Here is a 26664-nt window from a genome sequence, read left to right as displayed (position 1 = left end):
TCCATAGGACTAATTGCCCTTTTTAAAACGGGGCTAATTGCTATCTGTGACTAACGAGCTGGTGATTGCCCAGTTATCCGCATTGAAGTCAAGTATGTATGTTTCGCTAATGTCACGAGCCAACTGTCACTACCAGACTCCACCTGCAGTCGTCTTGTCGCCATCGTTCTAACGTCCGCGCCCTCTCTCCATTTCTACAGGAGCGTGTGGGAGGCCGTATCGCTACCTTCCGCAAGGGCAACTACATCGCCGACCTGGGCGCCATGGTGGTAACAGGACTCGGCGGAAACCCGATCGCCATCGTCTCCAAACAGATCAACATGGAGCTGCACAAGATCAAACAAAAGTGTCCTCTCTACGAGAGCAGTGGCAGCAGTGTGAGTCGCAAACGCCCGCCGCCCGGGAATCGGCCGAACGGGATGAAGGCAGTAATTTGTAATACAAGAGTGAGAAGAGTCACTGTCGGTTTGCTTTTTTTACATGAAGACGTTTCTTCTGTTGTGGGGATCGATTATAAAAAAAACTGCAGGCTATAACCGAATATGGCTCAGTTGCAGTCCTTATCATTATAACATCACAACAACCGGTACAGTTGTACAGTCACGCAGTGATACCCCTGTTTGTCGACGCTTCTGGCTCACTCCCGGCCGGTTTCAGGAGGTGCCCAAGGATAAGGACGAGATGGTGGAGCGTGAGTTCAACCGGCTGCTGGAGGCCACCAGCTACATCTCACACCAGCTCGACTTCAACTACGTCGGCAACCGGGCCCTCTCCCTCGGCGAGGCCCTGGACTGGGTCATCAAGTAGGTCCATTAACGGAGAAGAAGCTTTGCTTTTCTGTATATGATGGATTTTACATATATGCAGGTTTATTTTGTTAACCGATGCATTTGAGTTAAACAATCTGCCCTCGTATGTTCGTTATAGTTGTTTTCCCCTCGAGCTAATCCGAGCGCTCTGCGCGTACAGGCTGCAGGAGAAGGCAGTCAAGGACAAGCAGCTGGCTCATTTCAAGCTCATCATCTCACTTCAGGAGAAACTGAAGGCAAACTTACACAGGGTGAGTTGGGCGTGCGCTATCTGAAGTGGGCCTACTCTACGGTGCAAAATATATTTTTATGGTATCGCTAAATCACTATAGAGCGTTGATAAAAGGCCCGGATATACGCTTTTGAACACTGCCACTGTGAGAAAAAGTGCCTCTTAGTTTTGCCAATTATTGCTAGCTCTGCAGATTGCAGGTAATTGTTCTCAGTTACACTTATCGCTAGCCGCTAATACCACCTTAAGCACACTCTTTTAACCGCTTTTCAGTGTTGTCCTTGCCGTTTGACTTTTCGTTAAGTCCCCCATTTCCCCGTAAGCTGGTCACCCGCTGTTTTATGTCGCGACCCACTCCCATGACCCGGATACTGACCTTTGTGGCCCGCTGGACCAGCTGTCGGAGCTCGGAGACCGGATCCGCCAGCTGCACCATCAGCATAAGAAGCTCACAGAGGAGAAGACAGGCAAGGACATCACGCAGGAGTTTGTGATCCGCACCAAACGCTACGACCTCAGCAGCGCGCTGAAGGTAACGCACTGCATTTTTAATGCCTTTTTTGGACGACTAACTATGTCTTGATGTTTGAGGACGACAAAATTCAATATGTTTCTTATGGCCTCACATCAGCGAAATTACGTACTACGTAGGTGTCGTGCGTTTCTTGTCTAATGACAACATTCGTTTGTTTTAGGAATGGGATTCGCTCCATGAACAGCAGAAGGAGATCGAAGAGAAGCTGCACGAACTGGAAGCCTCCCCGCCCAGGTGAGCAACCATCGAGGAAATAAACCGGAGCAGAGAGCTGCCGGCACCGACTGCCAGTTTTGCTGATTGTCTGTCCCCTCGGTCAACAGAATACTGCGCCAGTAAGGACTGGTTCCATCATCACTGCCTGGCAGTACATTACGAAGTACTAGGTACTAATCGCCCCCCTGTCATCCGCAGCGACGTGTACCTGTCGTCTCGGGACCGTCAGATCCTGGACTGGCACTTTGCCAACCTGGAGTTTGCCAACGCCACGCCGCTGTCCAACCTGTCGCTGAAACACTGGGACCAGGATGACGACTTTGTCTTCACCGGCAGCCACCTGACCGGTGAGAAAAGGGGAAGGGCAGAGCAGAGGCTGAGCGTTTTGATACTAGCAGAAGGATGAGTCATGAGAGACGAGAGAAGATTAGAAGATCAGTTGGGAGTAGAAGAGTATGTAGAGGCCGTTTTGCCTTCGACTTACTTGTGGTCGAAACAAGAAAGACATTAGGTACGAGGCTTAGGGAGTGGGAACGCTGCCCGTTGACGCTGGCTAGAGTGCAGAGATTCAGCTGTGATGTGACGCGTTTTTGTCATGTTGCTGTTTTGTCTGTTAGCTTTTTGAACCTCTTAGGTCTTCGAGTCTCGGGCCGCTTCGGAGTTTTCTGGTTCTTCTGGGTCTGAGCCGGTGCTATAACTCGGCCTTTCTAGCATTTAGCTGTATCACCTGTCGTGCACTAACCATTCCCGTTCTTTTCCCCTCCCCTGTCTCAGTCCGTAACGGCTACTCATGTGTGCCGGTGGCGATGGCCGAGGGTCTGGACATCCGACTGAGCACCGCCGTCACCAAGATCAGCCACGACCAGAGCGGTGTGCGGGTCGAGACCAACGACCCGCGCACCAACGTCGCGGCCACCTTCGAGGGTGAGGTGGATGAGACAGGCGGACGGGTGTGTGTGAGCCCGAAGGGATACTGAAAAGTTGCGTTTTGGATGATAAGCCACTGTAACTTAGGGCTAATTTGTTAGCATTTGGTAGCATTCAAAATGCCAGGGGCTCAGCCCTTTTCTCCATGCCTGCCTCGTGTCCACGTGACACAATGCTCTGCACGGTCTGTCACTGAGCGCGCTCAGTATGTCAGTAACTGTGTGGTGTCCTTCCCCTGACGTCCCGTTTGTCTCGTCTTCAGCCGACGCGGTGCTGTGCACCCTGCCGCTGGGCGTGCTCAAGCACTCGCTAGCGGCCGGCGGCGGCGTCAACTGTCCCCGCTTCGAGCCGCCGCTGCCAGAGTGGAAGCACGCCGTCATCGACCGATTGGGCTTCGGTAACCTGAACAAGGTGGTGCTCTGCTTCGACCGCATGTTCTGGGACCCCAACTCGAACCTGTTCGGCCACGTGGGCAGCACCACCACCAGCCGAGGTCAGTCGCTGACAGTTGCCGGCGGCCAGTCGTGAACAAGGGTCATCAGCCGTGATAGTACAGGCTTTTATTACCTACGTAATACGCGCGTCCACATCCACACCATCATCTACGCACTACGCAAACGTAACTTATTGTATCAGTCTGTCTTTCGCGATATTTTCTTGCTCATTTTTTCATTTAGAAGACGTGGGAAAATCGTATGTTGGAAAGTTGATGGCTTGGGCTGCACTGAGCTGTGTGACTGTCCCTGTGTCCCACAGGAGAGCTGTTCTTGTTCTGGAGTCTGTACAAGGCCCCTGTCCTGCTGGCCCTGGTGGCCGGGGAGGCGGCAGCCATTATGGAGACGGTCACAGACGCTGTGATTGTCGGGAGGTGTATCGCCGTGCTGAAAGGAATCTTCGGCTCCAGCGGCGTACCCAGGGTAGGTGCCGGCCTTTGATAGGGTAACTCAATACCGCTTATTGGCAAATGAACACCACACGAACAGTTACAGAACCCATCGCCATATTTTCCGCATATCACTACTAACGACACTGTTGCAGCTGCCATCGTATTGTCGCACGAACGCACACACGCGGTTCTTCGGGCCATCATTGGGATTCCACCCCGTTATATGCGATCGTATGAGCTGATGTGACCGTCCTGCCTGTTAGGGGCCACATCCTTGCCGTGGCTGTGACCGTGCCTCCCGTTGTGACCGTGCCTCCCGCTGTTCCGCCAGCCCAAGGAGACGATAGTGACGCGGTGGCGCGCTGACCCGTGGTCGCGCGGCTCCTACTCGTTCGTGGCCACCGGCAGCTCGGGTAACGACTACGACGTCATGTCGGCGCCCGTCTCACTGTCTGCCCAGCAGCAGCAACAGCCACAGCAACAGAACGGCGACACCCAGGTGAGGACCGAGACCACGGTTCTGCACCAGCTAGACCAGCATCGTGTGTGCTCAGACGTGCTAATCACTGAGCCATGTGCTCAGTATTCACGTTCAGTCATGTGCTCACGTCCAACAGTGTGCTCGAAGCATTTATGTCCCGCTATGTGGCGCGTATTCATGTCTATAACGTACGGTAGTGTGCTCTTTCACTCTCAATGTATTGTAGTCCCACTGACAGCCGACACCCCTATCCACAGGCCAAGCCTCGTCTGTACTTTGCCGGTGAGCATACAGTACGCAACTACCCCGCCACGGTGCACGGCGCCATGTTCAGTGGACTGCGGGAGGCGGGCCGGATCGCCGACAACTTCCTCGGACCATCCTACGGACCGCGCAGCTGAGCGGACGCTGTGGAGGGTGAGGTCGGCCCGGTGGAGCCGTCCCCACCGCTGCGGAGGGTGTGGGGGAGAAAACATGGTGTCCGGTGCTACAACTCACACGTCTGTGAAGGTGAACGGACGGAAGGACAGACTGGACCTGTTATGGAACCGGTGTTGTGTCGGTGTAGGTTGTGTGAGCTGGCAGACCTCACTGGATGAGGCCATAGAGAAGAGTTTTGCGACGTTGCTTGAGCCGGCTGATGATTGTTCCTCGATGCGATTGTAATTGTAAGTTAAATATGCAAACATGTGTCCGCTGTGCTTTTGAGGGGATTTCCTCGCCTCTTGCCATTCCTCTTCTGCGTCTGTATGGCGTGTACAACATCGCGTGGACAGAGACGGAGCCTGAGCTGACTGCGTCAGCCAAAAGTGGGCAGCCCATAATAATTGATCTCCCGTCAGCACTCGTGTGCTGATGATGTGCAAGTTGAGCGTGAGAGGGGAGTCGCGCAGAGTTGCAGCTTGCTTTCCGCTATAGTTTGTGACAGCCTTTTGCTGCTGCTAGTGTTTTTGAAAACGCAATTCCGCTCTCCACTAATAACGGTGGTATTTTGTATAAAAGTGTTCGAGTGGACGAACGAATGTAGTAGGTATTTTGTACGTTAGTGTTTGTATGCTTGTAGGATGGTAGTTATAGAGAGCGTCATTTTCATACGGATCATGCATGCCTAATCGCACAAGTCACGCTTCACCTGCAATGTTCAATAGATTGAATTGAAGTTCGGTATTTATTTTCTCGATCAGCTGTTTGCTGAGCGAGCATGTTCTGAAACTTGTCAACGCGCTTAGAATGTAATAGACATTAGTTTGTAAGAATCGTATTTTGATGCGCCATTTTCCTAGTTTTTTTCACCCTACAGTGAGTCAACATACCTTCTTCGTCGGCTCTCGGTCTCGAACCCCCAGTCATATTGTCAGAAGTCGGGCACCTTCACTACTTCGCCGCTCGGGTAGAACGCTCCTGTTAGCCGATTTATCCCACATGCTGAACTGGCAGATAAGAGCAAATGCTGCGCCGCACAGGCCCATGAAACATACTTGTAGTTCGATTTTTGGTTCATTGTAGATGCCTTGCCGAAATCGACCCCGTTGCTCTGCATCCCACGAATGCATAGATCAATAGTCAAGCTGATCTGTTTTTATTCACAGTTTTTACTCCCTGCTGACCCAGAACGGGCTGCGTACGTGGCTGCGGCGGTCGGGCCGGGGCAGACAGATGGCCATTTGGACAGAATAGGGCAGGGAAACGCCCCTGTCCGGACAGGTGGTGTTACGCAGAGGAATGGGAGGCAGACGGCGGGCGGGGCACGTCTCTAGTGCTTAGTGACTCATGCATGGAATGTGCGGCGGGCTGAGCTCCGTCGGCGGGTCGCCCGAGGGAGGGACTGAGCAGGGGCGAGCTCAGACACAATCACAACAGGTGGAGAGCGAGTCTGCCTTTCAGACAGGCGCGCTGTGAGAAGGCAATGTGGTGGGAGATGATCATAATCAAATCGCTCTGCTGCCAGGAGACATGCGAGGAAGACAGGATGAGAGCAAAATTCATGGCGCATGAGGCATAGGTGAGGAATAAAAGTACCTACAGTTCACAAGACTGTCATACATTCGATACATAACAAGCTCGATAAATTGACAAGTTACATGTACGGATATATACTGAATGAGATCATGGCATAAGATTCATCGGATATACTGACAAAGCACACCAACACAGGTTATTTACAGCGCCCGCGTGGCATACATCGACCACAAACGCATACAATGGACAACAGACAAGTAGCTCGGTACACCAGCGACGCTCCGTAGGAAAATAAATGCTCTCTTTGAGCGGAGAAGCGGTAAGCGTTCAGCACGAGATGGATTTGTAACGTAACACCGAACCTCCGCTCCGCGACGCACTCATACATATACGAAGATAGTTAGATCGAGATCAGCTGCGAGACCTTCCGGTTCGGTTGCACAGAGCACGGCTTTCATTCATAAAGCCGTGCTCGGTCGGAGAGTCGATCCGACCTTCTCTGGGTGGTGAGAGGAAGTGGGCCCGACGGTCAGCCGGTACTCCCCTGCATCGATGGAGACTGGGGGAGGAGGCGAGCGCCGCTGGCACTTGGCCATCCCTATTACATTCACCAAACCCTTTGTTGACGGCCCAGACCGTACTTTTGCCAGCGCTTCACATTCACTTGCTAGGGGAAGTCAATAAAGGATTAGGCTGGCCCGATAGACGTAAGTTTTTCAAATTAACAAAATCAATGAGAATCACCCCGGACCCTGTCATGTATGACAATTTCGGTATATTCCGTCTGGAATCTTGTCTATCATGACATGACCTGCAGGTTACCCGTTGTGCGAGTTATGCACGTGAGACCATGGTAGCCGTATCAGCTATCTCTCCTCAAACACTGTTCTCTGCCAAAGGAACGCTCATCAGTTGCCGCCCTTTGCCCGACGGACGCTCTTCTCCTATCATTCGCTGTCGTCATTGATGACACTCCCCGCCCCTTAGTAGTCGCTATCCTCTACCCAAAGGACGCCGCTCAGTCGCTGTCGTCGTCGTCTGGCTTGTTGCGGTGCAGCGGCCGTCGGCTCTCCTCCTCCTCGCCGTAAATGACGTCCTCGTCAGAGTCGTTGATCATCGAGAACGCCGGGTTATCCTTCACCACACGTGAGTCGCCTGAGGGCAGTCGAGGGGCGAGGTTAGACGCAGGTACCGATCTACCAAGTCAATTACAGATTGTACAGCGTCGTTAGTCAAAATCTGTCACGGTCAGTCAACCACCTACCGCCTATCACTTACAGTCACCTGTAAATCATTTCGTGTCCGTATCCCGATGTAACAGTTTACTGAACTTTGTCATCCTCATAATACATATTATATAAGCTTGGCTCTTGGGCACATGTAGAAGAATTTTAAGATGTTTATAGCCCATGGCTGAGGCTCCGGCAGGTACCCCAGTAGCACGGCACCTGGGCCTCGTTCCAGCCTCCATTTCCACACCGCTCATTCTTATCGGTATCGGACCTTATAGGTGTCACGTCGGACCGCTCACCTCCGGGTCGGTCCGAGGTCGGCGGTGAGAACACCCAGGCCATGCACAGCACGAAGCTGTTGACCAGGCCGTACATGGCCAGGAACTGGGTGGACGTGGTGTAGGGCGTGCTGAGCACGGCCGAGAAGCTCAGTCCGAGGCCGGACTGGCGCAGACGGTGAGACATCAGACTCAGACTGGCGACGGCGAGTACAATCATCGACAGGGTGGCCAGCTTCAGACGCACTCCTGTGGACGGGTAAGGCATGGACGTTAGTGCCGCACGCACACCAGGCAGGTTGGTCTCAGCATAAAGTAAGGGGGGGGGGGGGGTTAAAAATGAGCGTAAAACAGAGTTTTCAAGGTATATGTGGACGTAACGCACACAAGCGGCATATCAAATGGTCTATGCGACTGGCAAATTCGCCACCCGGTACTAGTGTCCCAGGCCTAGGTCTCTATTGACCAAATAATCTTCACGATTGTTGATATCGCGGGAACATCGCGAACAGAGCTTCCAGCCATAAAATCGTCTGTATGAAACTGCCAGTTGGCACCAAACCGCTGAACAAACAAACCTGTCACTGCACCTGTTCTATCCGACATTTCAGAAGTGTTTCACGGGACCACAATACCCCCTCTGTCCACTGACCGAGGTAAGGCATCGCCCTGAGGTCGCTGTAGGCGCGCAGAATCAATATCAGCACGTAGAGCAGGTACACGCCTCCCAGCACGTAGAAAAAGGTGTCCACGCCCTGCGAAAGGTCGCCTTCCTTTAGTTACCAAGCAGACCATGAATTAAACGTTCATCGGCGCCACTATCACTGCTCGATATCTATCGAACTGTGACTGGCTTTCACTGAGACATTTCTCTCATTCATTTGTTGTTTAAGTCTCCCATTCCTTGACGTGCGACTTGGCATTTGTGCACCCACCTGGCAAGTGCATCACGACAAACATTGCATAACAAAGCGTCGTAAATGCAAAGGAAACGGACATGCATGGGTACAACATATGACTTTCTTTGTAATGCTGTAATATATACTTTTAAAGACCCGATTGGGCCGTTGCATACTCTACAACTTGAAGACCCAACCTAACGCTCCTAAGTCAGCACTGCGCCATTCCTGCCTGACCCGCCCTGTGACCGGTGGAGCGGCGCCGCTCTGGATGGCCGCACTGACCTGTAGCGGTCCCAGCTGAGTGCCCGTGAACGTCGGGTCCCGCAGGCTGTGGTAGCCGCGCCAGGCGATCAGCACTGTGCACAGCAACCACATCAGACCGACCAGCACCAGCTTAGGCACGTAGAACGTCAGCCAGGTGCGACTCGTCTGCGGAAAGATTTCGGGAGCATCAGGAACTGACACACCTCACATTTCTTTTGTGGACAATAAAAAAGCACCTGACAACGAGATGTGAGGTAACTGGTGAATAACACTCGTCACTGGGGCTACGCTACTTGGGGAAGATATCCTGGTCAATAACAGTTCACGTCAATTTGATATGATGCTTTCGATTTGATTATCTGTTTGATCGGCCAGCCACGCTGAGCCCACTGACCTGTCTGAGCCCGTGCAGGACGCAGATCCAGCAGAGCAGCAGAGCGCAGAACATGGTCACCTGTAGCAGCGAGTCGAGCACGCGAGGCACGATCGAGCTGCACAGGAACATCAGCGGGAAAAACGGGTCTGCGGAGACAAACAGGCACGAGCTGAGTCACGCGACCTCGCTGGCGGCTGCCGGCTGGTGTCCTTTGCTGTCATTAGCTGTCATTAGTGTTACGATTACTTGAACTTTATTGAACTTAATTTAAACACGAAGGTAGCACTGTAACCGCTTACTAATGCTCAAAACTCTCGGCCACACAAGCCGGCCGCCCGCCGCCACACAGGTCCGTCGCGAGAAGGACAAACAGCGCCTCTGGCGGCCGGCCGACAAATTACGATCAGCTGATCGACAAAACTGGGTCACCGGATCGGCGCGCGACGGCCGATCGTCAACAGCGGCAGCTGATCCACAACATCCTCCCCTTCAAAAAGTACGGACACCTAGGTCACAGGTGCACACCCGAGGGCCTAACCTGGCGAATACGGTTGCGGGCGTCGCACTGGGCGGCCATAGCGGCTAACAGCAGTTGGCGGACGGATGGGAGTTCCGTCCGGCTCCGAATCCGAACTATCCGAGTCCGACAGAGCACATTCACTTTCAGCGCTACTCGGCGAGTCCACACGACCGGAAACTTCATCGGAGCGGACCGCCAGCAATGGCCCGACAGCGGTCCGACCTAACAGCGGAATACAGGCACCGAGGTCCGGTTCCTCGTCAGACACACTGACAGTGACAGGAACCGTCACACATGTCGCCCGTTCTGAATCGTCCCGCACAGAACTTTCTACTTTCTTCAGGTTACTACCATGCACAAGCACCTGCTTTCGTCCCCGCTTAATCCTATAATCAGGTCGCTGCACTTTGACGACTACATATGGTCCAGTAAAACGAGCGGACAGTTTCCTGCTCTTACCACGCTTCACTGCCTGCACTTTTAGCATCACCGTATCGCCTACTTCAATGTCACTCGTTCCAGCCACAGACGAGCGCGACTGGCTGTCCTGCAGTGACTGATGGGCCTGGTCGCGGTCCACCTCGAGACGGCGCTTCAGGTCACTCACATAATTCGCGTAAGTGTCACACTGCAGCTTATCTGCGTCACCAATGATCTCACTCACAACGGGCACACGCGGGTAAACACCATAAACCAACTCGAACGGCGAATATCCTGTCGTGGTGTGCTGTGAGAACCGATAGGCTGACACACACACACTGACCCACCGGTCCCAATCAGCCTGGTTCTCACTCACATAATGGGTGAGCATATCGCACAGAGTTCGGTTGAACCGCTCGGTTTGACCATTCGTTTGTGGATGGTACGACGTGCATCGTAGCTTTTGGATCCCCAATAGCTCACAAATCCGCTTAACTAGCGCGCTTTCGAAGTTCGTGCCCTGATCTGTCAGAATGCTTTTCGGCACTCCAAAACGAGCAAAGAGCTCCACGAAACAGTCGGCCACGGTCGTGGCCTTCTGGTCAGGAATACAATAGGTCTCCACCCACTTCGTGAACAAGTCCGACACGACTAGAACGTACCTGTTCCCAGCATCTGAACAAGGCAGTGGTCCAAGAATATCTGCCGACCACTGGGAGAACGGCTCCCCTACGACAGGTACACTACCTACACCTTCTCGGTGAGAACGGTTCGGCCTTTTCACCCGCGCGCATCCGAGACATGCACGGCAGTAGTCGCGCACGGTCACTTTCAGGTTATGCCAGTAGTAATGACGCGTGATCTGACTCATCGTACGCTTCAACCCGAAATGCGCCGCCATTGGCACATCGTGAGCAAGACGTATCACGTGACTCTGCATGCTTAACGGCACGATTATCTGCGGCTCACGGTCTGAAATGGTCTGTCGGTACACGAGGCCATCACGAACAAACAGGCTGTCTCTATCACGCATATAGAACGCACCGACGTCACCAAGTCTCGCATCGTTCGTGCTCCCAGTCCGTAGACAGTCCATGACAACTGACAGCACCGGGTCCTCCCGCGTCGCCGGCTGCAGCTCTGGCAGGCTGAGCCGGCTAGACGTCGCCTCCGCCCCGACAGCAGCTTCGTCAGCCGCCGAGCTTTTCAGCTCCACAGCTCGGACCGTCGCCGGCACGTCACCTTCGGCCAGCTCACACGAGTCACCATTTGGCACGCAGCCAACACTGACACTGGACAGTCCTTGTTTTGGCACACAGCCAGCACGGTCACCAGACAGTCCCTGTTTTGGCACACAGCCAGCATCACCAGACAGTCCTTGTTTTGGCACACAGCCAGCACTGTCACCATCACCACAGTCTCTGGACAGTGCGTCCGCGTGGGGAATCGCAGTCCCCGGTCGGTGAACCACCGTAAAGTCATACTGGGACAACTCCATGACCCAGCGAGCCAGCCGACCAGACGGATCCTTTAGGCTCCAGAGCCACTTGAGCGCCTGGTGGTCCGTCACGACGACGAACTCAGTCCCGAGGACGTACCATCGGAACCTGGTCACGGCCCGAATCACAGCGAGCAGCTCGTGCTCAGTCGTCGTGTAGCGCGACTGACAGTCCGTCCATTTTCCCGAAGCGAAGGCGACTGCATACTCGCCATCACCATCACACTGGCTCAGAGTCGCGCCCCAGCCGCGCGAGCACGCATCGGTCGTGATCCGAAACGGCTGCTCCGGGTCCGGCGGCCGGACCACAGGGAAGGCAGCCACCGCCTTCCGGAGATCCTGGAAGCTCCGCTCTGCTGCCTCCGTCCACTCGAACGAGTGCCGGCGAGTCAGATCAGTCAGACCCACCGCACGCACACTGAAGTGAGGAATCAGGTGACGGAAGTAGCCCGCCATCCCCACGAATCGCAGCACCTCCTTCACGCTGCTCGGCCTCTTGTAGGCCGTGATCGCAGCCACGTTGTCGTACGCCGGCCGGATACACCCCTCAGAGATCACGTGAGACAGAAACGTGACCTCAGACTGTGCGAAGCGGCACTTCTGGGGGTTCAGGCGGATCCCGCTCCGCTCGAGCCGCTCGAACACCTCCCTCAGAACAGCGACATGCTGCTCTAGAGTCTCCGTGAAGATGAGTACGTCGTCCAGATACACGACCACTGACTGGTGCAGCAGGTCCTTCAGCACCGTCGTCATCATCCGCTGGTACGTTGCCGGTCCATTGCACATACCAAAGGCCAGGACTTGGTAGCAGAATTGCCCCTGATCGGTGACGAAGGCTGTCTTCTCTTGTGCCGATTCGTCCAGTTTCACTTGCCAGTACGCAGCCTTCTGATCGAGCTGCGAGAAGACACGGCATTTGGGACCGATCGACGCCAGCAGCGACTCTATCCTAGGTAGAGGAAAAGAGTCTTTCACGGTGCAGCGGTTCAGCTCCCTGAAGTCAGTACATACTCGAAAGCTCTTGCTTCCCTTCTTCTTTACAAGAAGCACCGGGCTCGCGTACGGGCTGGCACACTCCCGTATCACGCCCATTGACAGCATGTCCGCGATCTGCTGGTTGGCAGTCTCTCGCAGAGCCGGCGGAATCGGGTACGGCTTCTTTTTCCGCGGCTCCTCCATCAGCTCTATGCGATGTTCGACAGCTGTGACTCGTCCGAGCTGCCCTGGCGAGCTGAACACGTCCGACTGGTCCAGCACCGCTTTCAGCTTCTCCTGATCCACTGTTGACAGGTGAGACAGGTCAGCCTGTGTCTTCACCTGGTCCAGGAACGGCATCACCTCCTCGTCCAGACTGTCCTCGAAGTCCTCCACCGCACCATCTGTCACCACACACCGGCACACGGTGGCGGCCGGCTCTCTAACCTCCTGTCCAAAACATGAGAGCACACCGGTACTGAAGTTGACAGCCACTTCAGCCGCCTTTAGAAAGTCTGTGCCGAGTAGCACACAGTCACTGCACTCGGCGACCAGGACCTCCATGGTCACCTCACCTGCAGTGCCCGGCACATGCAGAACCACATCTGCAGCTCCGTGAACATGGAGACTTTCCTGTCCAGCTCCCACCACAGCCTTTCGGCTGTGTCGCAGCTGCAGCTGACACCTGTCGGCCGTCGATCGCGACAGAAGCGTCCGCTCGCTGCCGCTGTCCACGACTGCATCCTGCACTAGCCGTCCATTCACCGTCACGTCCAGCTTCAACGTCGAACCGACAACCACTCGCCTGTTGGCCGTCACAGCTCCTGGTCCTGCACCACTGGTGCCAGCACCACCACTGGTGCCACCACTGGCACTCCCCATGGCACCACCTCGGTTACCACCACTGGCACAGTATCGACTGATGTGCCCCACACCTCCGCACTTATAGCACTTGATGCCCTTCGAGCCGCCTGACCGGCTCCCTCCTTTGCACTGTTTGGCAATATGTCCCATCTGGCCACACGAATAACACTTTCGACTCACAGATCTTCCAGTCTCCTGGCAGCGCCTCGCTGCTGACCTCTGCTTGCCATGGAGCAGAGTCATGTGAGTCACCAGCTGGTCCAGCGAGGACAGGTCGCCCTCTCCCAGCTTGTGCGACCAGACCTCTGGCGCACCCTTAATCGCCTGTACGATGGTCATGCGGTCCAGAGACTCGGCTGTCAGCTCTGGCATGACCTGCTGAATCTGACTCTTCAGCGCCTCTACGTACTCCCGCGGAGTCTCGCCTGGCTGCAGACGACGCTGGTCCAGCCCTTGAAGGATCTGCCCCTTCATCACCTCCGGCGTCAGGAGATGCAGCACCTTTTGTTCAGCAGCACTGACTGTAGCATCCCGTTCAGCAGCCTGTACTTCTGCCTCAACCCGGTCGGCCACCCAGGCCGCCCGCCTGCACGAGCCAAGGGCATAACAGATCAAGTCCAGGGCCACCACGCCCGACAGGTTTTTCAAGCTCGCATAACGCCGAAACTGCTTGAAGAAACGCCGTGGTTCGGCGTACTCGAACACGGGGAGGGGCAGGCTCAGTGCCCCAGTCGCCCCGGCACTCGTGTCCACCGAGTTATCCATCACCGGTCCCGTATCACACAGATTATCCGTCCGGTATCCGTTCACTCAGTTTGTTTACATCATCACACTGGGCGCCGCCATGACACACCTGACCGGTGGCGCCACCCGCGGAATAGTCCCGAAGCTTCCCTGTGACGTCACGTCCGGCTAACGCTCTTCCCGCTGCCGGCCGACGCCATCTTCGATGATCTTCGGCACACTGATCGGTTTCGCTCACGCCGACTGCGGCACGCGGCGCCGGTTATAATCCCACCGCTGAATGTTACGATTACTTGAACTTTATTGAACTTAATTTAAACACGAAGGTAGCACTGTAACCGCTTACTAATGCTCAAAACTCTCGGCCACACAAGCCGGCCGCCCGCCGCCACACAGGTCCGTCGCGAGAAGGACAAACAGCGCCTCTGGCGGCCGGCCGACAAATTACGATCAGCTGATCGACAAAACTGGGTCACCGGATCGGCGCGCGACGGCCGATCGTCAACAGCGGCAGCTGATCCACAACATTAGCAAGGACTCACGAACTTAAATTAGTTACAACTCAGTTACTCAACTGACGAAATAAAAGTCGATATAATTAATAATGCTTAAAGTTCACACGTATCACGCGACTACAAAACTCATTACCAAGCTAGTTGCTTTAAAAAAACTGCTGTCAAGCTGTCAAGGTAGTGTTGTGAGTCTGAAAGTTACATACTACATAGTATTGCGAGAATAGGTTTCGTGCCATTTAAGTCTGAGTTACGCATAATGAGCCCGTGTTACGAGCTATCATGAACCAGAGTTACTTACTATTGTGGGCCACCAGAAGCGGCAGTAGGGCGGCCGTCCAGCGTTGCTCCAGAGACCAGTCTTGGGAAGGAGAGCGGCGCAGCGAGAACCCGAACCAGCACTGGGGAGAGGGTGGGGGGAGAGTTATAGGCGGTAGGCTGAACCAGTCCTGTACGGAGAGCGGCGCAGCGAGAACCCGAACCAGCACTGGGGGGAGGGCGGGGATGGGAGGACGGTTATGCGGTAGCCTGAACCAGCACTGAGGGAGGTTGGGGGTGGGGGTGGGAGGACGGTTATGCGGTAGCCTGAACCAGCACTGAGGGAGGTTGGGGGTGGGGGTGGGAGGACGGTTATGCGGTAGCCTGAACCAGCACTGAGGGAGGTTGGGGGTGGGGGTGGGAGGACGGTTATGCGGAAGGCTGAACCAGTCCTGTACGGAGAGCGGCACAGCGAGAGCCCGAACCAGCACTGGGGGAGGGTGGGGTTTTGGAGGAGAGTTATACGGTAACCTGAACCAGCACTGAGGGGAGGGTGGGGGTGGGGGTGGGAGGACGGTTATGCGGTAGGCTGAACCAGTCGGAGTCGCAGAGTCGGAAAGGTACGGAGAGCGGCGCAGCGAGACCTACAACCAGCACTGTCCTATCCAGAACTAGATCGGAGAGAATCGGCGAGAAGGGTCAGACTGTAAACCCGAATCAGCACTGGGGGATAGGGGGAGGGAGAAGCGTTATGTGGTGAACCCGAGCCAGCACGGGATGGGGCCGGGCGGCCAGTAGGAGAGAGGAAAGAGGAACCTGCGCGTCTTCAGGCATCAAAAGTCCCTGAATCGGAGGGGCGTAGACGCAATATCACCGATCGATCATCACGCGCCTGATAATCCACAGCGTTATCAGCATGTTATATTATGCAAGAATTACAAGGAGGATTGAAGGAGCTCGTGGTGTCATGAATGTACCATTTGAGCGGGTCGACGCTATGAAAGGTTCGCTTTTTGTTAGGGCACCCACTATCATAAATGAATTTATGTTCGAGATAACAGATTTGGATTTGTTTCACGACTCAATGCGGGATGTTCGGGTTAAAGTAAGACGACATATACAAAACATGTGAGTCCTGGATGTGTACTGTATTTATTGTGTTATGCATGTACTGTATGGACTGTGATTACGGATGATTACGGAGCGAGCGAAGCGAGCGGAGTCTTACGTAGAATAACGGAAATTTCTGAGTATGAGCGGCCGGCCGGCCGGCCGGCCGGCCGGCCGTGGGGACGCTCTTCAAAAGCTAATATCTTAGGAACGGGACATCCGATTGACAAGCGGTCTTCTTTACTGAATGTCACTTGGACGTAAAAGTTCTGTGGTGTGATGGCCACCATGCGTTCTTGCCAACCACCGCACGTGGCGCGTGGTAAAGTTGGACATTTTTTAAGAACCCCCAAAATTGCAACCTCAATAACGGCACAACGGCTGGGCCGATTGAATTGAAACTCGGTACACAGTTAGGTCTCCATCACATAATTCATCTGCATGTGTTAGGGTTGGGGTGCTGCTGCACGTGCGCACGTGCAGGGGTCGTTTCCAGATCTCGAGAACGGCTGGACCGAAGGCGCTCAAATTTGGTACACGGTTAGGGACCAGTTAGTAGGGTGCCGTGCACAAGTCAGTTGGGACCCATTTTGCACGTGCGCACGTGCAGGGTGCCGCTTCCAGATCTCGAGAACGGCTGGGCCGATTGTGCTCAAATTTGGCACATCGCTAGAGACCGGTTAGTAGGGTGCCGTGCACAAGTCAGTTGGAGGTACCCCCTCGAAATTTCGCACGTGCAAGGCCCACCCTCTCGCTCGTTCCGTTAGTCGCCCCATAAGGCGTTATACTGGTAGATATGGTTGGTATATCGAGGGATTGTATGTGTATGAGACGAAAGACTAAAGGCAATGTTTACACTGCTCCGAACGTATAACTGCTATGGACTGTTACTGGGCGTTAATTCGCCTGTTGTTCCATGACATCGAATAAATAAATGTTATTCTTAAGTCTGCTAGCGACTTAGCACGGTGCATAATGTTAGAATGAAGTTAGGATAATTAATGCCGCCATTAACGGTATCAAACAAGCATATCTACCCAGCCAGTAACTCACCGTGGCGGAAAAGGAGACGATCAGGAATATGAACCGGAACCAGAGCTGTAGCTGCGTGAAGTTTGCCTCAAAACGTTCAAACTGTAAATGGAGGGAGTGTCAGATGTCAGGGAGGTAAACATGTAGAACAGTGGAGAGCGGACATCACATATTTAAAACTCGTTGTAACAATTCCAAATTACCTACAGAAGCTGCAAAGGTCATCGTTAAATTCCGTGATATTTGTGTCGCTAATGACGAGGATAGCATGTGCTCACCGAATTCTACGCACTAATTCGCAGTTTAAGTCGGAATTGCAATCAAGTGACGACAAATAAGTAATCGAGTGATTATTCGTTGCAACCTAGCGCAAAACGTAAGGTAACTTGTCAGCTTTATCGTAAAATTCACAACCTCGCAAGTCACAATAACAAAGCGAGGATATGAGTTATTAGGCTTATACGAGCTCTCATCCCCCCCCCCCCCCCCCAACTACACCCCACCTGCATAGGCGGCGGGACGGGGAGGGCACCGGGGCACCGTACCCCCCTTTGATTTTGGCATTTTAACATTAGCCCTATGGGCGTTACATGGAAAGAATGGGACCATAAGTCGGCAGTGCCCCCCCCCCCTTAATTCAAGGTGTTCCGCCGCTACACCCCATCCGTGGCTCACTCTAACTCTCACACCATCCCATCCGCGCTATTCTCTGACCGCGAAGAGGACGTCGCTGACGGTGTATCGGCGGTCGATGTCCTCCAGGCCGTGGAAGCGCAGCACCAGCAGGTAGTTGGTGAAGCTCAGGTAGGCCAGGTGCAGCAGCGTCACGGGCGCGCAGCTCGACTCCTGGCAGTGCAGGTGCCGGCTCCTGGCAGGATAACAAACGGTGAACGGCGATTGCACGGAAAAAACACACCTATCAAAGGGTTGATGAACAGGGATTACGGACATTTACGACAACAGGGATACCAAACTATCAATATTGAGAAGTGGATATTTGAAAAACAAGTTCGTACTTATCAAGTGAAAAAATATAAAAAAGAAGCTTAGGTAGGTAGTAGATGGCATCCCATATCATTCCCCAAACCAAGCCAAAGAGCGTACCTGTTGAAAAGTTGGTCCTCCTTGAAGACTTGGAGCTTTTCGCGGCCCTCCGAAAGACCTTCGACGTCCACGGCAATCGTAAACCGCTTATCGAACGTTTCATCAGCTGAGAAAAGCAAAAGCAAATTGATATACAGAGCATGAAAGCACAACATCGAGTATGAACTATGCTCGTTAGAGATTAACCAGCGAGTCACGCAATTTAACTCGAGCACGATTGAAAGACACAAATTACCAAGACTCCATCATTTAGATGGCAAACCTGTTACGTTCACTAATTGACATTGACACCACGAAATAAATCAAATCACATCCACCCTTCATCCATACCAGAACTTGACAAAATATCCAATCAATCCATCAACAGTCACATCACACCTGACCCTGACACCTACAAATATCACATTAAAAATCCACAGAATCGCACCATTCATCGATGAAAGACAGGTCAATGGATCAATGGATCATTCACACTCAATAGCACAATCACCGGTCACGGTCGCTCGCAGCTTCCATACCTGTGCCGTCGCCGACCACGACTGTGGCACTCAGCCAGAGCTGCTGGGCGTAGGAGGTGACGCCCGGCGACTTGATGACGAACGGTCCACTAGCCATGGAGAAGCCGGGGCCGCGCGTCTTCAGCTCCGAGGCCTTCACCGTGGTGGTGACCAGACCGGCAGGTCCTGGGGGAACGAGTTGGTGACGGTAATAAGGAGAGAATGACCAGACCCGCGGGCCCTGGGGGGCGGGGGGGGGGGGCGGTGAAGGAACGGGGTGGGTGACGGAGTGGGGGAAAGAATGATCAGACCGGCGGGCCCTGGGGGCGGCCGGTGGGGCGGGGTGGGAGGCTGGTAGGGGGGGGGGGGGGGGGGCTCGGTCAGTGACGGTAAAGGAACTGGGTGGATGACGGGGTGGTCAGAAAATGACCACACCGGCACGACGGGTCCTGGGGGAGGCCCGTGGGACGTGGGTAGGTTGGCGGGAGAGAATGGTAAGCGTCTGGTGGGAAGAGAAACGGAAGACGCTAAAAAGTAATTCGACGAAATTTGTCAAATATGTAACGATAAATGAGCCAGGAGCCCTACAATCAAGGGTATTTGTGGATTGTTTACGCTGGACAATAAAAAGGTCGAGCATGATACCTGGACCGCCTAGCCTACACCGTTCGACTGCATGAGGCCGATAATGAGCCCGTCTACCTATTTCGTATAGTGTACAGACTTGGCTGTCTCACCTGCCAGCCCGATGAGTATGATGACGAAGAACGACAGGAAGAAGCCCGCGAACAGCAGCACAAACTCCCTTTTGTGCATGGTATACAGGCGCATCTGTAGCGATCTGAAAGAAACAGTCAATATACAGCTGATCGCGGCCTTTCGCAGCCTACAATCCTTCATAACCGTAAGCAGCTCATGAATGATCTGCATAACAGCCATCTCTCCCAGCATCTCTGAATAACAACCATGCAACCCTGTGCCCTATTTGCGAGCGGTTTCCCCTCAGCGCCCAGCCCCGCGCCCCAGTCTCACCTCTCACAGCGGTCGTGGTGGTAGGCGGGCGCCAGGTGACGGCTGAAGTGGCTGAACAGGTCGCCCACCTGGCCCAGAAGGCCGCGCAGGCCTCCTCCGACAGAACCCTCGCCGTGGAACGAGAACCCCTGCTCCATGGTGTTCTGTTGTCCCTCTCAGGGCGGTCGGTCTCGGCAGCGGCCCGCTCGGCTCGGCGTCACGGGCGCCCATCGATCCGGGGGAGAGCGACGCAGCGCGGCCCGCTGCGCGCGCAGCGTCGCCCCCGCCGTCACCGACGGCCCCGTGCCGGCGGCAATTCCAGCCGCGGCCACCCACTATCGGCCTCATTAGGCTCACCCGAGGCACACCGGCATAAGCGGCGGGCTGATCAGTTACACGGCGAGTAGGTGCTCTGTCGTTCAGAACCGTTTATAACTGAAACTGTCCGTCGGACAATTGGCAGTCGATGTCTGGTTTAATGACAGTTGATGTGACATGCAAACTGGCGAATGCAGTGCACAGCTGCACGAGTAATAAAGTTTATATGATCATCAATTGCTTCCCAATCACGCTTCTGACAGCCGACGGTAAACTATCGACGACAATGCACATATTAATAGAGATGGTTAATTAAGTACAGTGCAAATTAGCCTGCACAGTACAGGTCACTGCACACCGCGCAGCGCACATTTACGTTTACCCAGCAGCAGACATTCTGGCCAAGACTGAGCGTTTTCACCAGTCCGACACTGTTCTAGCAAAACTGTGTCCTTAGGAAATACCGAAAAGAAGAGCGCACCGCACGTCTCACCCATAAGTTTCCGTCGTGCTTTGCAGTGGGTCGTCGATGAGCAGGTCAGGCCTGATAATAAATGTAACGTTAATAAAAAACCAATATAGGAATTAAGAAACGTCATAGCATGCGATAGGTATCATTTGACTCACTAAGCAAACGTCACTACCATGAGCTGAGTTCATTGCATTTGCCAGCCGTCACACCCCACTCAGCTGATCCCCTGACAGCTCGACTCCCGGGTCACGTATCAGTCGTGCTCTCCGCCCCCATCTGCGTGTGACGCTGGTCGGGCGACAAGGGAGCTGAGGTTGAAAAGGCACCGCGCCACACCCGACAGACGGTCCGTGCAGCCTCCCTGCAGACCCAGTTATCACCCCGGGGTATAAAGGGAGATGGAGCTCCGCCGGCGCCACTGGCGTTCGCGGAGGGGCGGCGGACGGTGGAGTGACGTCAGACAGCCGACATGGTGACGTCACCTCGGTCCGCGCTGCCAACGGTCATCGTCCTGCTCATTGGTGCGTATGGTGTGATAATTTGGGCGCGTAATGCAACTTGTTGTGATGTAATGCATGCATAACAGATTTGTGTTGTAAATTTTAGTAAATAGGAGAAGGAAAGGAGACAACGGGAAAAAGTAGACACAAATGATAGACGGAAGCGTTCCTTTTGATGCGAAACCGTATTACGAATCATCAAGTACCAACAGTCTCTCTCCGTAACGACTCACATAGCCGACCAAAATGAGTAAAATCAAACGGAATATCGCCGCGAATCGATCGATACGATACGGCGGAGTCACCCCGTCTAGTGTCTACCAACCTAAGGATCCGCATCAACTATGCTGCAACAAAAACAATGTCCTGTATCGCGCTCGTTCGATATGATTGCACTCGTACATACCAAGCAATTGGGGCAACAATAAAACCTGTTTTCAAAGTCCCTAAAACATTCGTATCGTTATGTGTCAGAGTGGTGCCTATACACAGTACAACTAAGATAAAGAACAATAAAAAGCAGGGCTATCAGTGCGAACACTAGGTATCAGCGGCGTATTTAGAAAATCGCGAAGGGGGGGGCCAAGGGTTTGGAGGGCGCCACCTCACCCAAGGAGGGCGCCATACGGTCGCGAGATAAAAAATCGCTCAGTGGGGGTTGGGGGGTTGGGAGGCGTTTTTTACCATGCCACCAGTTTTTTTTTTTTGCGTAACCTCGTATAGGTCGTGCTGCATTGATTTTGCATCGTGTGTATTCTTTATACTCCAGGTCACAAAAGGTCAAGTGTTCTTGAAATGCTGCGCCGAAGGCGCGCGAAATTTTTGAAAACAACCTTTTCCTCCGCTTTTTTAGGCACGCCTTTTATACGATCACTGTTCAAAGCTCCTCTCGCTCTTTTACCAAATTTGAAGGTGTAAAAAATACCTAAGGTTTGGTCGGGCCGCGCTGCCACACAAACTGTACAGAAAGCTTGGCTCATGGGTGTCGATGTATAAAAGTTTATTGGCGGTGGCATATCTACGCACCAGATCACCGTATCGGATTGATACCGGAGCGCGAGATGCGTAAACATCATCCAAATTACCTCAGACCAGCCTTCATAGCCTTCTCACAGATGCATACAGTGTACCCACATAACCAGTTTCAATCACCGAAACTTCAGATGCCTGCTGTTGCGCCCGAACCTGTTGACAATACTTAATCGTAATCCATATAGATGCCATGATGCACGTAAAGTAGGATCAATCCCAAAGACGTGTTTTATGCATCGTAGAGCGTAGATAGTTTTGGTAGGTATAGATACTTCATTCATTGTGCTGAATGCACGTTCATTTGTGGCAGTTTTCACAGGCAAGACATCAACTATGTGCAATAGAACGACTAAGTTGAAAAACATGCCAAAGGAGTAAATAAATGATAGGAGGGCAGCGATCAACGGATGATGCCAATAGGTAGAAGGGCTGCGATCCACAGGAGGGCACTAATAGGTAGAAGAGCCCCGATCAACATCCCGAGTTTCGACAGTAGGGCACCGATAGGTAGGAAGTTGGCGAGCAGCAGGAGGGCGCCAATGGATAGAAGGGCAGCGATCAACAGGAGGGCACCAATAGGTAGGAGGGCGCCGATCAACAATCAACAGGAGGGCGCCACCAGGTAAGAGGGTGGCGATGAACAGGAGAGCACCAATAGGAGGGTGGCGATCAACAAGAGGTCGCTAATAGGTGGGAGGGCGGTCATCAACTGGAAGTCGCCAATGAGCGGAAGGGTGACGATTAAAATGGGGGTGGCAATGGTGAGGAGGGCGCCTTTGCTCAAGAGGATGACATGAACAGGAGGGCGTCTGTGCGGAGGGCGCTGGTCAACAGGAAGGTGCCAGTGGATAGGAGGGCGGTGATCAACAGGAGGGTGCCAGTGGTTAGGAGGGCGGCGATCTACACGAGGGCGCCAATAGGAGAAGGGCCCCGATTAACATTCAACAGGAAGGACTAGGGAACCAATAGGTAGGAGGGCGGCACTGAACAAGAGGGTGCCAAATGGGAGAAAGGCGGCCTTCAAAATTTCACATGAGGGCGCAATAGGTAGGAGAGCGCCAATAATTATGAGGACGCCGATCAGCAGAAGGGCGGCAATGTGTAGCAGGGTGGCGACCTACAGGAGGGCGCCTTCGGGTGAGAGGGCGCTTATTTACAGGACAGCGGCTTACATAGGCGACCACCGTTACGCTTAGAGAGCTACAGCCTACAAATGTGGTTGGAGGGCGCCCGAGGGAGCCCTCCAACCGTATTTGGAGGGCGTATTTGGGATGGGCGCCCTCCGAGGGCGCCCTCCATCCGTATTTCCCTGTAAACACATTCGCGATTGGAGGGCGCCCTCCAGTCGCGATTGTTTTTCGATTCGATTATATCACAATTGCATTTGCGATTGGAGGGCGCCTTCGGCGCCCTCCAATCGCAAAGGGCGCCTTCGGCGCCCAAGGGGGGGGCCATGGCCCAGTGGCCCCCCCCTGCCTACGCCCCTGCTAGGTATCACTAAGATTGCTGAATAAATAAACTCGATACTGTATTCCAACGCTGCAATGTGCTTTGATGATGAACAAACAACGGACAGTACCGACCTTTTTTTTTACTAAAATTATTTCAATCATGCGTGCAATAAATACCTAATATGCCTATATAGAATACCAGTAAAACGCCTTTTGGGCGAAGAACGAGCGAGCGAGATAGTGAGCCCTGCACGTGCAGAAGGGCGAGAGGGTACTTCCAACGGGCTTGTGCAAAGCACCCTTCTAACCGGTCGCTAGCGGTGTACCAAATTTGAACGCAATCGGTCCAGCCGTTCCTGAGATCTGAAAGCGGCATTCTGCACGTGCGCACGTGCAAACGGGGTCCAAAATGACTTTTGCACGGCACCCTACTAACCGGTCCCTAACCGTGTACCAAATTTGAGCGCAATCGGCCCAGCCGTTCTCGAGATCTGGAAACGCCCCCTGCACGTGCGCACGTGCAGTAGCACCCTAACCGCAACACATGGGAATGCATTGCCTGGTGGGTGCCTACCTGTATGCCAAGTTTCAGCGAAATCGCCCCAGTAATTACCGAGTTACTGAAATGGGAACAAATTTGGCACCTCTTATTGTTGTATTTTGCACGTGCAGTGGGGGTCACTCACATAGATGAAGACATAGGCGTAGGAACAGGGGGGGCCAGGTGGGCAAGTGCCCACCCACTTTTCGAGGTGGGGGGCCAACCATGTGTTTTGGCCCACCCACTTTTTACTCGAGGCCCCTCGTCTCGATTTGAGAGGACGTCGTCACCTTCCAGAATAAACAAACTCGGTAAAAATAAGTTCCACGAATCCCCACGCACGGACTCCAAGGGGCCGTGATGGATTCAACGAGGCCCTCTGTTCATCTTGTCAGTCGAAGCCCCTGAGACTGATGGCCTGAGAGGCCCTAGTGGATCTGAGGAGGCCCTAATATACACACTGGTCTGGGGAGGCCCCTGACACTGGCGGTCTGGGAGGCCCCTCTATCCACACTAGTCAGACGTCTGAGACTGGTGGTCTGGGAGGCCCCTCCATCCACACTAGTCAGAATAGGCCCCTGACACTGGCGATCTAGCCGAGGCCCCCTACCCTCACTAGTCAGAGGAGGCCCCTCTATCCTCAATAGTCAGAAGAGGCCCCTGAGACTGATGGTCTAAGAGGCCTATCCATCTACACTGTAGTCAGAGGAGGCCCCTGAGACTGATGACCTGAGAGGCCCTTATAATCACACCAGGCAGAAGAGGCCCATGAGACTGATGGACTGAGAGGCCCTTCTATTCATACTGGCCACAGGAGACCCCCAAAACTTTCGGTCTGGGAGGTCCTCAATCCGGCACCAGTCAGAAGAGTCCCCTGAGACTGATGGCCTGGGAAGCCCTTATATTCACACTAGGCAGAGGAGGCCCCTGAGATTGATGGTATGAGAGGCCCTCATATTCACACCAGTCAGAAGAGGCCCCCGAGGCTGATGGCTGTGAGGCCCTTCTGTTCATATAACTGGCCACTGGAGGCCCCTGAAACCGGTGGTCTGGGAGGGCCCTCTATCCAAACTAGTCAGAAGAGGCTCCTGAGACCGATGGTGTGAGAGGCTCTTATATTCATACTGGCTACAAGAGGCCCCTGAGTCAGAGAGGTCCACTCCTAATGAATCTGAGGGGGGCCTTCTATCCACATTTACACTTTTCTAGGGAGGCCCCCGAGACTGATGGTCTGAGAGGCCCTTTTATTTATACTGTCCACAGGAGCCCCCTGATATAAATGGTCTGAGAGGCTCTTTTATTTATACTAACCAGAAAAGGCCCCTAGGTAGGATTGATGGTCTAACAGGCCCTTCTATCTATACTAGCCAGAGGAGGCCCATGAGACTGATTGTCTGAGAGGCCCTTCTATTCAAACTAGGCAGATGAGGCCCCTGAGAATGATAGTCCGAAGAGCCATGCGGCGGCAACTGGCCGTGGCCATATTTCGGCCCGGTGGGGCCCCACAGAGCTCATGAGAGCACCTCAAGGGCTCCTAAGTAGACACGCTTATCCCCATAAGGGTGCCACGCCGGCTTCTGAAGGCTCCTTGCAGGCATCTAAGGGCCCTTTCCGGCCTCTAACGGCTCCACCCGCCTGTGATGGCTCCACACCAGTGTTTATGAGCGTCACACAGCGGCGCCTTTGAGGGTCATACTAGTGTCTCTTAGGGCCCTATATCGGTGGCTCTGGGGTCCCCACACCGGCGCCTCTGTGGGCCACCACACCTGCGCATCTCAAGGCTCTATAGGTACATCTGAAGGACCCACACCGACACCTCGGAGGGCCCCATACCAGTATCTCGGAGCTCTGAAGGCCCCACACCGGTGACTCTGAGGACTCACCGGCTCCTGAGAGCACCATGTTGATGTCTAACGGCTCCACAAGGCCACTGAAGGCACCACACAAGTTCTCACTGAGCTCTAATGTCCATGTACCGGTCTCTGAGGGATTTAAGCCAGCGCATTCATAGCTCCACACCAGCAATTGTAAGGGCTTCACACTGAAGTATCTGAGGGTTCCACACCGGTGTCTCTAAGGGCCACATACCGGCATCTCTGAGGGCCCCATACCGGCGTCTCCGAGGGTCCACATCTGGCGGGCACCCATCAGCGACTGAAGGTCCCACACTGTCGACTCCGAGAGCCCCATCTGCGTCTGGGAGCAACATGCCGTCTCTAAGAACCACAGCGGCTCCTCCGTACGAAAGATGGGCGTCTGCATGCCAAAGGGGAGCGGTTCTGAGACAGTAGGGCACCTACGTGCAATATCTAGAGGGGCGCCTATGAAGCCCATAGGGGCACCTCAATGCGCAAGAGGGGCGCCTCTGAGGCCTACATAATATATGGGCGTCCACATGCAATAGAGGTCTGCATTGATCAATGCCATGGGGGTGCATTCATAAGAAACATGGGCGCCGGCATGGCAAAGAGAGGCGCCTTCAAGTGTCCATAAAAGAGAGACGCCTATGATAAGCGCACATTGTATGCGACAACGGGGCGACTGTGGGACATATAGGATGTCTCTGATGACTATACATAGGGCGCTTATATGCCAAAGAGGGCGCCTATGAAGCTAATGGGGGCACCTGGGAAACGAGGAAGACATTTGTGTAAGGGTTTTCAGGGGTCATGCGCCGTTTGCGGCAAATAGATTCTAAAAAAAAAATC

At 53.9% G+C, this 26664-nt stretch overlaps 2 protein-coding genes across 10 annotated transcripts in view; one reads left to right on the top strand and one right to left on the bottom strand.

The window, feature by feature from the left end:
• The window catches only part of LOC122380259 (lysine-specific histone demethylase 1A-like), a 29127-nt gene extending 23788 nt beyond the window's left edge, over window positions 1–5339 (top strand). For all 9 annotated transcript variants that reach the window (XM_043363345.1, XM_043363278.1, XM_043363286.1 and 6 more), the window contains exons 7-17: window positions 201–377; window positions 658–803; window positions 970–1060; window positions 1439–1573; window positions 1737–1810; window positions 1991–2139; window positions 2567–2716; window positions 2982–3212; window positions 3476–3636; window positions 3937–4104; window positions 4344–5339. In XM_043363345.1, the coding sequence (XP_043219280.1) occupies window positions 201–377; window positions 658–803; window positions 970–1060; window positions 1439–1573; window positions 1737–1810; window positions 1991–2139; window positions 2567–2716; window positions 2982–3212; window positions 3476–3636; window positions 3937–4104; window positions 4344–4487 (1626 nt within the window). In that variant the 3' untranslated portion in view covers window positions 4488–5339. The remainder of the gene's footprint in view (window positions 1–200; window positions 378–657; window positions 804–969; window positions 1061–1438; window positions 1574–1736; window positions 1811–1990; window positions 2140–2566; window positions 2717–2981; window positions 3213–3475; window positions 3637–3936; window positions 4105–4343) is intronic.
• On the bottom strand, window positions 4960–20197 carry LOC122380302 (transmembrane protein 181-like). Its single transcript, XM_043363355.1, has 12 exons — window positions 19664–20197; window positions 19369–19472; window positions 18653–18817; window positions 18135–18240; window positions 17745–17898; window positions 17052–17132; window positions 14932–15031; window positions 9116–9243; window positions 8740–8886; window positions 8208–8310; window positions 7577–7804; window positions 4960–7200 (listed from the first exon to the last, which is right to left on the bottom strand). The coding sequence occupies exons 1-12, from the start codon at window positions 19798–19800 to the stop codon at window positions 7064–7066; spliced, it is 1590 nt and encodes a 529-aa protein (XP_043219290.1). The 5' UTR covers window positions 19801–20197; the 3' UTR covers window positions 4960–7063.
• Between the last annotated feature and the right edge of the window lie 6467 nt (window positions 20198–26664).

The sequence above is a fragment of the Amphibalanus amphitrite genome, unplaced genomic scaffold (assembly GCF_019059575.1).
Source record: "Amphibalanus amphitrite isolate SeventyFive unplaced genomic scaffold, NRLGWU_Aamphi_draft 000009F_arrow, whole genome shotgun sequence".
NCBI lineage: Eukaryota > Metazoa > Arthropoda > Thecostraca > Balanomorpha > Balanidae > Amphibalanus > Amphibalanus amphitrite.
The sequence above is the reverse complement of the archived record's forward strand: the minus strand, read 5'-3'. Positions and strand labels throughout refer to the sequence as shown.

Excerpts from the sequence above, each read along its gene's own strand:
- LOC122380302 (XM_043363355.1), bottom strand. The coding sequence starts at position 19,800 with ATGGAGCAGGGGTTCTCGTTCCACGGCGAGGGTTCTGTCGGAGGAGGC. Across the intron at positions 18,241-18,652 it reads CGTGGTCGGCGACGGCACAG|CTGATGAAACGTTCGATAAG; the intron begins GTATGGAAGCTG and ends TGCTTTTCTCAG. Across the intron at positions 8,887-9,115 it reads TCCTGCACGGGCTCAGACAG|ACGAGTCGCACCTGGCTGAC; the intron begins GTCAGTGGGCTC and ends ATCTTTCCGCAG.